Below are 11,984 nucleotides of genomic sequence, written 5' to 3' on the forward strand. Positions count from 1 at the left end.
ACATTCTGTGAAGTGTTAGTATTGTGTCGCTACATCAAGTTATTCAGCGTCAAACATTTTTTTTTAGTTCTGATAAAAAAAAGACAGCAAACTGCGCGAGCTATCTTTTAATTATCTTCTGTGTTACAATCCTCCAAATGTACAACGCTTTGACGTTTACAACAAACATTTGTTTATAGTACTTTTATGCTGTTGCTATGGATGCAACTCATTAAGATCACAAATCTGATCAATAACCATCCATACCTTTTTAAAAAAACAACAACGAGATGGTAACATTTGTTATAGGTTGGGACATGCCAAGATTTCCAGTGTGTGTGATGTGATATGAGAAAGCATCCTTCATTGATCCCACTCTTGTGGCGGCTCATGCATTTCTTCACTAATGTGCATTCACTTACCGACGCTAGCTGCGCTTTTATTTACTGCTAAAACCACATCGAAAAATTCATTGCGTTTTTTTGTTTGTTTTTTTTGTTGCGCTTTTGTGCTCCCAATGAATAAAGTCACCAATATTTCAACGGGTTTTCGGCAATGCACCATTGACACCGGTGGGGTTAGGGGGGAAATGATTCGCATAAACATGATCCATATTTACTCTCTCAAACATATCGTAGTTACTCAATTCTTCATTTCGTGAGCCCCTTTTCCACTACCTATAATACAGTAGAGCTGACGTTTACCAAGGAGAGATGAGCCGGTGTCCGGAGCAGACGTAGCATCCGTAAAGCTGATGGTGCCCACGTGCAGTGACGAAAAGTCCAATGTTTCGCAATTTAGTCGGGTACGCGTATTCGGTAGCAATTGGACAAGTTCGTCTTTTGAGAACACCAGAAAATGACCCCAAAAAAACTGTAAAATGGCTGACTTCCTGTGTGTTTTCAGGCAGTTTTTTGAAGACATTTTGTGGTTCTACTCATGACAGACGTGCCTACCAAATTTCAATATCCTGCGTTGGCCGAGTGCAAAAGGATCACAGATGCCCGATACTCTGCACTTGGATATAAACAGCCAGGTAACACGATGAGGTAACACGGTCATTTTCTGAGTGAAGGAGACCTGACTAATGAAAGGTGCCTCACTCTTTAGTTCTGACTTTTTCCACAGATCTGTAGACCCTTTGGTCAGCAGCTAGACCACGTACTGGATCAACGTAAACTTCAAAAATAAATAAAAATAAGACTCAAACCTCAAAAGAATGCAAAAAATAAAACCTAAAAGAGGTTCCCCACTCTGCTGGCCAAAGGAAAACATGCACCATTCTGGAGCGACACTGTTGGGTTTAACAGGGCAGCCGGCGTCACGTTTGTTCTACAAGTGTCGCAAAGACGCATGCACGAGGGTTGCACGGTTTACCGGCACTACAAAAGTAGCGCAATATCTCGCCATCCAAAATGAAACGATACCACATATTTTTAGTAGCGGTACTTCTGCAAACATTTCTCCCAAAAAAGAGATAGAATGTCCTCGCTTGAAGATGCTTATTGGTCTCTCCCGTAAGAAATATGTGCTGTATTTGTATGTGGAAAGAACGAAAGCCGGACTAACGCGCTGCGGTAGACTGTAGCGACTTTATTCAGCTTCTGGGGGCCCACACAACAACAGTACAGCAAGCGCGGAAGAACAGCACCTGAAGCCTAATCAGCAGTGCACTACAAGTTCAAGTTTAAGTTTAGTGTCAAACCGATACCTAAAACAAAGAACTAAACATTGTACAGTATAGTTAAGCCCTAAAATCTTCAACCAAACCGCATCATTTGTTCGAACAAAAGTCTGCTAGCTTAATGCTAACAATGTGAAAGACCAGCGACAGGCTGATGGAACAACCTTTTAAATGATACTTATTGAATCATTTCAAGAAATATTTGACACTGCCCAGTATTTTTTTTGAAATGCTAAGAATTTGAAGATCTGTGTTTCGTCAATATGATTCCACCGCTGTTACTGATGTTTGAGGTTTTTGCCGTGGTATCGTTTCAGTATCGGTATCGAGGTAATTTATGCAGGTACACTATCAAAGTCAGAATTTTGGTACCGTGACAACACTAGCATGCACAAGCCGAGGGACCGAGGAAAGCCTGACGCGTCAAAATGTGCTACCTCACCTAGCTAAATCGCATTATTATGACGGCGGGTTTTGGTACTCCGCACATGTAACTCAATTCATACGTGACGTACGTCGGTCTGTCCTTAGCACGAGTCAAGAGGATGTCTGTCTGGCAGTCGACGCAACATGGTACCTTGGCACGTGACGATGGCGTTACAGTACAAGGGGTAGAGCATTCATCGGGTGATTAGGCGCAGGGCTTTGGGGTGCCGTGGCTGGGGGCGGGGGGCTGATGGCGAACACGGTCGTTTAGCTCTGGGCGGTTAGCCGCTGCTCTGTCAGCGACGCCTGGTGCGACACGGTCTTGTTTTCGTGCGCGCGAAGCTTGGACACCACGTCGATGAAGGCCCGGCTCTGGACTTCTTTGTGGAGGGGCTCTGACAGAACAGAGAGGAGTCAACGCTGCTTCTTCAAAACACAATTAATCTACAAAACTAAAAATGAATCCATACTAATGTCATTATCCATGGGGCCCATTGGTCCAAATATGGTCAATGTCATTTTTTTCACAAATCCATACTACAGCTCTGTCCCCACGTTGTCTGTTATTTTAACAGATTATTAACTAACGTAAAGCGTAAAAAATAGCTTGAGAACAACCGTTATTAGCTGTGTCGGACATTTGAACCGCCTGACAAGTATCGCAAAACTTGGCTGTTTCCTCATTCTGCGGGAGACGTGTGGCATTATGTCACCTCAAGATTGATAGTCGATGTTTTTTTAAACACTGAATGAAATGCCTGTTGTTGTTAAAAAAAGGATCGTTGTAATGTTTCGGTGCACAAGGATCTGAGTCAGCCACAAAGATGTACACATTTATTTACACCTATTAGAGCGTTTAGTCAGCTTTTTGTTTTAGTTGAAGACGATTCGCGTTTGTCAAGTATTAAAGGCTTTTTTGTCCTCGCATTTTAATCAATGACAGCGTAATAAATGAGCCATTTTTTTGTGTATTAGATGAACAATTGAAGGTGATTTCGGGGTGGTGTTGTGTTGATGTTGGTGCACAACGGTATATGATAGCCTTATACGGTATAACACCAACTTGAATGATTCGGTGTTTGGTAATTCAAGCACGATGTTTTTTTTCTTCGCCCATCTCCTAAATTTCAATGATTTGGAAAATGCGAGGATTCCACTCGACAACAGCGATATTGATTCATTTAGGCCACGCAATGTGATTTATTAAACCTAAGACGAATTGCGATGGCTGATTTTGCATCTTTAAATACACTCGATGGGTACTCGGGATGAGCTAAATCAAACAGTTGCTAGTTTCACCAACATCGGCGGCGAGATCAGTTTTTTTTTTTCTGTAAATAAGTAATGCTCGTCTTCCACTAACACTTCCAATTCCATCACTTCGAATTTCATTTTGCGCTTGCCGTGCTCACCCTCCTAAATATTCAATCATGGAAACCGTCAGCGCTGCTTCAAGTGCAAATCCCTCTTAAAAACGGGAACTCCACCACTTTTAAACCTGTTGCCAACAGCGTGCGCAATCCGTTTCAGTGAGCGAACACGCAGTTTCGCGGCCGCTATTTGGTATTTTAGTAAATCAATCATTAAATGTGTGTGTGGTCTCACCGGAGCCCATGACAGCACAGATGAGTATCATGGAGTTGTATTTAATCTCCGGCGCACTCCTCTCATCTGACAAGAGCTTGTGAAGCACAGCTACGAGGTTCGCGGCCACAAAGTCCTTCTCCGCTGCAACTATGCATTGATCATAACAACAGGTCATTCGGGCGACTGATTAAGAGACGCGAGTCACCTCTCGTCGTCGTTCTCACCCAAATCTAGCGCTGCGATGAGGCCCAGTGCCACCAGCGCTTCATTCTGCATGATCATGTGCTCGCTGGTTGCCATGGTAACTAAGTGCTTGACTCCACCTCCCTGGATGACTGTCCTGATGACTTCCTGAAAATAGAGCCGAAAAAAAAAGAGAAAGAGAACCAATCGGTGGAAATGAGCCTAAAATGGCTGCTTCTAAGCAAAACGTCTGACTTCCTGTGTCTTGCGTGGGCTCAGACCTTGGACTTGCTGTGTCGAATGAGAGCAGAAAGGAGCCTGTTGGACTCGCCCATCACCCCGGCGTGATCTTTGGCTTCACACCACTCCACCAGCCGCTCCACCAGTTTCTCATTGGTGCCGAGCTGGTCCGCTGCTTCCACTGGTACCAACAACGAGACAGAGTCAGGCCGTCGGCATGACCGTTCGCTCCATTGTGACGACGCCGTGTTCCCCTGCTATATCGCAGATTTTTTTTTTTTAAACGTATTTATCCATCTGCCGCAGAAATACTCATTTTATTGCAGAAATATGCAATTGATAGCAATCGTTAGTAAAGGTTTTTACAGCCTCTCATGTTATTACAGTATTGAAAACAGATATTGATTAAAATGCTATAAAAAGTTAACATGTATAGAAATAAGTAGTGTTGCGGGATTTTTATCCTCTTGGACTGATTTGGCTGCTGGTATGAATTGGATGTTTTATATAAAGGGAGTTGTATTCTTTTTAGTAAGCTGCTACTTGAGTAGACATGATATATGTTGTTCAGTGTGTTTTACCAATGTTAAATGTTTAAAGGTTGTGGGAGTGGTAAATTGGTCTCTTCATATGGCAACTGCGGGTGGGTCTGGAAGGATAAGCGTATGTATGACAAGAAGGATGCAAAGACTTTCACCTTGTGTGTCGATGAGCATGCGTAAAGTCCCAAGAAGCTTAAACTGAACCGGTGGCATCTCCGACTGCGAGAATTTCAATACCACATCTGCGACTCCAGCTGACAGCATCTTGGACTTGTTCACAACTGGCGGGACATAAAACAATGAGATCAAAGTGGAATCCTGGCCCCCGTACAATGAAATATGGTAACACAACTGTACTGTATATATTTACAGACACTACATGAAGAAGTGACCCAACTTTTGGCCGGCAGTGTATATTAAGACTCCGCTCACCAGGTATGGCCAGGTTCCGAAGAGCACTGAGAGCTGCGTGTTGAACTGTGACATTGCCTTCATCAACGTGTCGATCCAACAGCTCCAAAAGCTTCTGCACGATACCAGTGTCCACCATGTGGATGCAGTTCCCGTCTGTCCACAGAAAGAAAAAGAAACAAGCATCTCCAACGGGTGCCTTGGCTCGAGAAAGGTTGGGAAACACTGGTCTCGTATGTGGTGTGAAAATGGCTTTGGGGTTCAATTAGCAACATGCTCGAACAAACCAGCAGCTTCTTCAGTCTTACCGTTGCGGGCAAAATTAGCAATGGCAAGAGCGCCGGCCAGTTGCAACTGGTGGTTGTGCGACGGTATCCAAGAAAGCACCCTCTGGAAGACACTGCCCTTCCCGCCCTCAAACAGCTTCTGCATGGACTCGTCTGCGCAGACAGTCAAGAATGATTACCAAGAATGGAGCCGCAGCGCAGATGCACCGCAACGTCTGTAAACGCGGCGTTGTTACCTCCGAGCAGCAGCAGCACCATGAGGTCAGAGGCCGTCTTCAGCTGGGCGACGTCTTCCTCCCGCTCGCCATCCACAGTCTGGGCCACCACCTCCAGGAGACATTCCACCAAGCCCGCCTCCACCATCTGCAACTTTATCACATCTGGACGGGAGCGAAGGAGGAGGCCAGTCAGTCATGTGGGCCTCAAACATTGCTATCGGATTACAGCAAGAGCAGCCCAGCAAGACAACCAATAGACGCATAAACACAGCAGTCAAAAATGCTCATCCCAAAAATTCACAGCAAATCTTACACGTCAGTAAAACACAAATAAACCCTTTGAATGCGGAACCTGTCAACCATGACTGCCAAGTTCTCAATCAGTATTTGCATGCGAACATTTTCACGGCACACCAGCCAAAATGTATTTGACAAAAAGCATATACATTGAAATGATCTCGTCTAGATTTCCTCACAAATTTAATTACGCAGGCCTTTGTAGTTGAACACAAAACTATTATGCTCTTGTATGAAATGCAACTGGAGGCTACAAAGTTTAATTGTACCGTCTGCCATCTGGTGGAAGAGCCTTGAATTGTTCTACCAGTGACGATGAGTCACTGGCATACATAGATGAAAGATACATTCATTATTGTAATAAATACACATTGTCAGACTAAGTAAGATGGGACGAGGGGTTATCTATTTTGCAGATTTCCCCCCCTTGTTTTTTTAAGCCCGGTTTTTGCAGTGTGCACGATGAAAAAGACTATCACACATTACCGTTCTCCGCCAGGGGAGCCAGGACCTCAAATATCATTTCTTTCTTTTCGTGCTCCGCTTGCTTCTGGAAAAGGCGCACCAGCTCCTCGGCAATGTTGGTGGAGGCGAACTGCTCCTTGCTCGACTCTGACGAGACAACGGCGGCCGCGTCACAAATCGCAAAGGACGTCGTCTCCACGTAGCAGAACGTCAGCTTTGATTCTGAGTTTACTAGAGGCGATAACGTTAAGGCATCGCATTTTAAGCCGTTGCACAGATTGCTTATTTGGCAGGGCCATTTTACGGTCAGGCAAATAAGTCCTCAAAGTTTTACCTGAACGCAATCAAGTTCTAACTGTTTCCAGAACAGACGGATGACACAAAATTGCGAAGGATTTGCGTTTCCCTTCTTGCGTGTGGGCGGAGCGGCTAAACTCACCGAGCTCGGCTAAATTTCCAAAGGCGATGAGACACATTTCGGTCAGGGCGGCGTTGTGGGAATGGATGCCGAGCAGCTTCACCAGAGTGGGGATCACGCCCATGCTGATCAGTTGGCCTTGTAGGGAATCTACACAGGGGGCGGGGGTCGTTGGGAAAATACAATCAGACAGAGGTTTTGGTAAAACTATGGTGACTGTGAAGGAAACCATTAAAAAGTTTGTACCCCTTTGACATATTGCCCACCGAGGGCCCAAAATGGGTCGAGGTCCATTTTAATTGGGTCGCGAGTAGAATGCTGTATGTTATCATGAGTTTTATGTAGAGTGTATGTCAATCTAATTTCAGAGGTAAAGCTGGAAAATAGCAGAGCAGGGGAAAAAAGATGAGAAGAAAGAAAAATCCCTCGCATTTTTTTTTTTTTTTTTTTTTTTTTTTTTTTTAAATGGTGTACAAGAGAACACCCGCGCATTAGATGACAGTTGTTCTGACGGTCATTACCATTATCATTGCTATAGTTCATCAGCATGCCACAAAAGACTGTCAAGAGCTTCTCATTTTCCGGCTCTGTATTTTGGGAGAGGGTTTTAATGTGTTCAGCTACTATCTGAGCCCCTCCTGCCAGGTCAACTGCACTCCTGCCCTCATCTGCAAAACAAAAGAGGCCCAGACACAAATCAACCACAAAGAAAAAAAAAAAAAAAAAAAAAAAGGAAAAAGAAAATAAAGAAAATAACCACTTGATGGAAAAAAATAAGTAATGTACATTATCCCTGAAGTGTAACAAAGTCAACTGTAAATGTAGACAAACGTTGAGAAAATGGTCCAAAAATATATTTTCTTGCTAATTTCCTGTGCTATTTGCTCGCAATGTTTGTCTAACAAAGACTGATCTTGTTAGATCTTTACACCTGACAATCACTTTCTTTCATAAATAATTTTTTTGTCATAAATGATGCGTTAGCTACCAATCTAAATGCTTCTCTCTGAATCAAGGGAAAGCTCAGTACTATTGTCTTTCCTCACCACCGATTTACACAGCAAAAGGATGAGCGACATGCTTCATTACACTTCCACCGTTGAGTCCAGAATCAAGCCAAAAACAAAGGCCACATCCCACTGAATTCCACAGATGAGCAAGCTTTCAGTACGGGAAGCGCCAGAACCGAAAGCGGGTATATTTAAAGCTCCACCGATGGCCACGCTTTAATCCGTCTTTAAAACGTATCAAGAAGTCCAAAATTTGAAAGCAGTTGGCGTATCCTAATTTATCAATACCCTCTTCCAAAGAGGAAACAAATATAAATTCACAACCTGTTCGCATATCAATCGCTGTCCGAAGAATGTCATTTAAATAAAAAATATATAAAAACACTTCAGTCTATGTTTTTGTTATTTTGACTCATTTATAACAGTGTCAAAATCGTCATTAAGACGATACGCATGACTGATGGCTCTGCTGTTTTCCCCTGCAAATGTCACATCCCAAAGGCCACAATGCTCGCAACCCAAAACCGCGCTCACACAGCAACGCTACTTACGGCTGTCGTAACAGATGTTGCCGAGAGCCCGGCCGGTCTGCAGTAGAACCTCCTGATCGCTGGAGTTCAACAGCTGAATGAGCGGAGGGATGAGGCCCGCTTCCACACAGGAACTCCGCATGAACTCTAGGGAGGAAAAGGCTTCATCATTTGAACGCATCGCACCAAGCATAGAGCGGGCTGGTTCAAAGTCAGTGTCACGCAATCTGTCTACTATACAGTGTTCTAAATGACTGGAAATTGGCTGCTTCACAACAAAATGGCAGACTTCAAGTGTATGCGTGTGTGTGGGGTTTACCTCATAATAATAGAGACGCCTGCCAAATTTCACATTGCTAAACTGGCTTTTGCGTTTGGACCAAGTGTCGAGATGAAAGTTTGATTTCAACTCATTCGCTGCCGTCGATCACGTTTATATTCTTCAATTGAAATCCAAGCGCCTGTGGAATTCAGGTTTGTAAATCACCGCCAAGACTAACGATCGCTGTAGATGGCCACACTGCATCGCTTTGGGCTGGAGTGGCGATCAGCACAGTTTTTGAGTAGGAGGTAACGATTAGGGGGGCGAATCTCTGCCTTTCACGGAAATTATGAGGGAGAGAAATGCCAACACGTCGGAAGGAAGGCAGACAAGTTTATAGCTGGATCAGACTACAGGATTGGATCGGGTTGGGGGCCTGGAATGTAACACCTGTGATGGAGGGGCATTTTTCTAGGTTCTTGGGGGGGGGGGGGCTTACACACGACCAGACGTGTCAAGTATACACGGTTTGTCTTTGTAGGACCCCTGGAGCCTAACATGGTAGCTGCAAAACAAAATGTCTGACTCCTCACCATTTTTGGCCACCTCAGCGACGATATTGGCAACTTTGGGGGAGCAGGATGACTGGGGGCTTAGCAGGGTGGGGAGCAGGGGAAGAACACCCATCTCCTGGATCTTCAGACTGGTCTCCGTGTCTGCACAAAACCCACCCAGTTAACGGTCAGCGCCGGAGCTCGGGCGCGCCCGTTTGGAACCCTACGTACTGTTGTTGACGAGCGCTTTCAGCAGGCAGTCCAGACAGCTCTCCACGCTGTCCGAGGCGCCGTCTGTGGATGCAAGTTTCAGCTTCGCCAAGGCGTCACTCAGGTTGTCTGGAAGCAAAAAACACAATAGTAATCAAAATAAGCAACATTACGCGCCACAAACAGGTGGCTGTATTGACCGATTCTGTGACTGTCAGCACTTCACTTCTTACTACAATGCACACTGGCTGCTGTGCAGACGTGGCATCTGTAAAGCTGTATCTTACGGTTACAGTTTAAAGAGGAAGCTAAAGCGTATTTTTATTATATGCTTTAATATAATTTTTGTGGTAACATTGAGGGCGGCACGGTGGACGACTGGTTAGAGCGTCAGCCTCACAGTTCTGAGGACCCGGGTTCAATCCCCGGCCCCGACTGTGTGGAGTTTGCATGTTCTGCCCGTGCCTGCGTGGGTTTTCTCCGGGCACTCCGGTTTCCTCCCACATCCCAAAAACATGCATAAATTGGAGACTCTAAATTGCCCGTAGGTGTGCATGTGAGTGCGAATGGTTGTCTGTTTGTATGTGCCCTGCGATTGGCTGGCAACCAGTTCAGGGTGTACCCCGCCTCCTGCCCGATGACAGCTGGGATAGGCTCCAGTACGCCCGCGACCCTAGTGAGGAGAAGCGGCTCAGAAAATGGATGGATGGATGGAACATTGAGATTAAAAAAATATTGCACAATATCCATTTTCATCATATTACATACAATATTGTAAAATATATTTATAGTGGTGGCTTGGGATGACAGTGTAATTGTACATATACATATAGATGCTATAATATACCCAATCCTTGAAAACAATCGCAATCAAACATCCATCCATATCCACATACTGGAAGGAGTGCAGCCAAGAGAAATGCTACGAAATGAAGAGAATAGCTTGTTGGGAAAAAGTTCACGCAGGGACTATTGGAATTTCGGTTGAAAATGTTGGTCGGTTCTTGTGATGGTGTTTCTGCCAGCAGAAGGCATTTGCTGGTCCTGACGGGCGGGCCGCATGTGGCCCCCGGGCCTTACCTTTTCTAGGGCCCGACTTAAATGAAGAACTACATGCTCCGGTGGAGCCCGATTGTGTTGCGTAACAGCTGTAAAGATGGAGGAGTGCCATCGGTGCCATTTCAGAGGATGGAGCCCACACCCGAGCCTCCCAGGAAGCCGGACAGTATTTACTGCGGTTGCAATGGCACCAGACGAGCAGGCTAGCCTGCCCATTTGGCCACATAGCAACGGGGTGACGTCATTATTAAAAGCCGATTTGGATTGACAGGTTAGCTGGTTAGCTTAGCGAGCCACTCACCCATCTCGACGGGATGCTGCACCGGAAAAGAGACGAGCGTGGGGGGAGTGGGGGGTGTGTGGAAGCTCTCCAGCTCGTCGTCACGGCCTCTAATGAAAGCCGGCTCCCCCCCGAGACACACACACGCGCGCGCGCCGCTCTTCTTCTTGTCGCCACACTTGTCTCGTCGCGTCTTCGTTGATGTAGCGAGTGAGCTAACGAGCTAGCACTCAGCAAGTCCCTTAAAAAAGGTAAAACGCTGTGACACGCTGCGACGCGACTAACTTCCTCTCATTGCCCCACCCCACCCACGGAAAGAGTTGATTTTTTATGGAGGAATTTTTGGGGGGTCAGAGCCTCTCTTTTGTACAGTACCACTTTGGTGACAAAGTGGGGTCGCGCAGTAAGATCAATTTTCCGGTTAAGCCTTCAAAATGAAAGCAGAGACACGTCAGGAAGGAAAGGCTTCCGGCTACACCTTCAAAATAAAACCTCACAGCAGCTCCCTTCAAATGTATGAGCGAGTAACTGTTTTTTCCTCACCATATTGCCATTTTTTTCTTGAAATATTCTGGTAAAATTTTTAGTTTTTCAAGTGAAATTACAACTTTTTTTTCTTTTTTTTTTTTGCTCGTTCTGCAGCATTGCCATTTTTAAGACATCTTTCTCCCAATATAATTTTTCTCAAAACTTTCTTTTTCCTCATAACTATTTTTTTTTCTTGGAATATTCTTGTAATTCTCGTAGTCGTTCAATTTTACTTTCATAGTGCGTAATATTACAAAGTTTTTCCATGTAATTGCACAACTGAATTACATTTCTTTTCCTCATACTATTACAACATTTTGTGTTTTTGTCTTTCAGTTGCAGTCTCCATAGAGAGCGTTGGCGGGCGGAGTCTCCTGCGTCAGTAACCTTTGTCAAGGCGCTTGTTATTTGCATTTCCCTCAGGCTTGTGTGCTCCATTTGTCTCAATAAATATTGTGATACCTGCCTCGTTGTTCGTTTGCTTTAAAATCCACCATTAGCGTTTTAGGAATTCATCTCAGGAAAAGAATTTCTTGGAATACAACGCCTTTACTCTGATGCTTTGTCCTCATATTACAACTTCTTAAATCATGTCAAATCATGTGACATCATCTTCTGACTGTCGTTTTCTTGTAATATTGTTGCAGGCGATTCGGAATATTTTTTTCAATTTTTTTTCTTGCCTCATTATGTGCATGTTATTTTTTTTCCTCCCCCCATTTTCCATTACTTGTGCCCTTCTGTGTTGTGTAGAGGATAAAATGTATGCTTGTGGGGGGGGGGGGGGGGGGGGGGGGGTTCACACACGCACACA

General features: G+C 44.8%; 1 protein-coding gene across 2 annotated transcripts; it reads right to left on the reverse strand.

Annotated features, from left to right (window-relative positions):
* Positions 1-92: 92 nt before the first annotated feature.
* On the reverse strand, positions 93-11,937 carry rap1gds1 (RAP1, GTP-GDP dissociation stimulator 1). Of its 2 annotated transcripts, XM_061668682.1 has the most exons (15): positions 10,664-11,937; positions 9,325-9,432; positions 9,133-9,255; positions 8,299-8,424; positions 7,259-7,405; positions 6,759-6,887; positions 6,341-6,466; positions 5,576-5,719; positions 5,361-5,492; positions 5,074-5,208; positions 4,797-4,922; positions 4,141-4,280; positions 3,901-4,027; positions 3,695-3,823; positions 93-2,484 (listed from the first exon to the last, which is right to left on the reverse strand). In XM_061668682.1, the coding sequence occupies exons 1-15, from the start codon at positions 10,665-10,667 to the stop codon at positions 2,357-2,359; spliced, it is 1,824 nt and encodes a 607-aa protein (XP_061524666.1). In that variant the 5' UTR covers positions 10,668-11,937; the 3' UTR covers positions 93-2,356. The 2 variants fall into 2 exon arrangements, with proteins under 2 accessions (XP_061524666.1, XP_061524667.1); XM_061668683.1 differs by lacking the exon at positions 7,259-7,405.
* Between the last annotated feature and the right edge of the window lie 47 nt (positions 11,938-11,984).

Source organism: Phycodurus eques, chromosome 23 (genome assembly GCF_024500275.1).
Source record: "Phycodurus eques isolate BA_2022a chromosome 23, UOR_Pequ_1.1, whole genome shotgun sequence".
NCBI classification, from domain to species: Eukaryota; Metazoa; Chordata; class Actinopteri; order Syngnathiformes; family Syngnathidae; genus Phycodurus; species Phycodurus eques.

What these genes read in the sequence shown, in the direction of transcription:
- rap1gds1 (XM_061668682.1), bottom strand. An exon ending in GAAAGCGCTCGTCAACAACA is followed by an intron (nt 9,256 to 9,324) that starts GTACGTAGGGTT and finishes GGTTTTGTGCAG; the next exon opens with ACACGGAGACCAGTCTGAAG. An exon ending in TCGGAACCTGGCCATACCTG is followed by an intron (nt 4,923 to 5,073) that starts GTGAGCGGAGTC and finishes ATGTCCCGCCAG; the next exon opens with TTGTGAACAAGTCCAAGATG.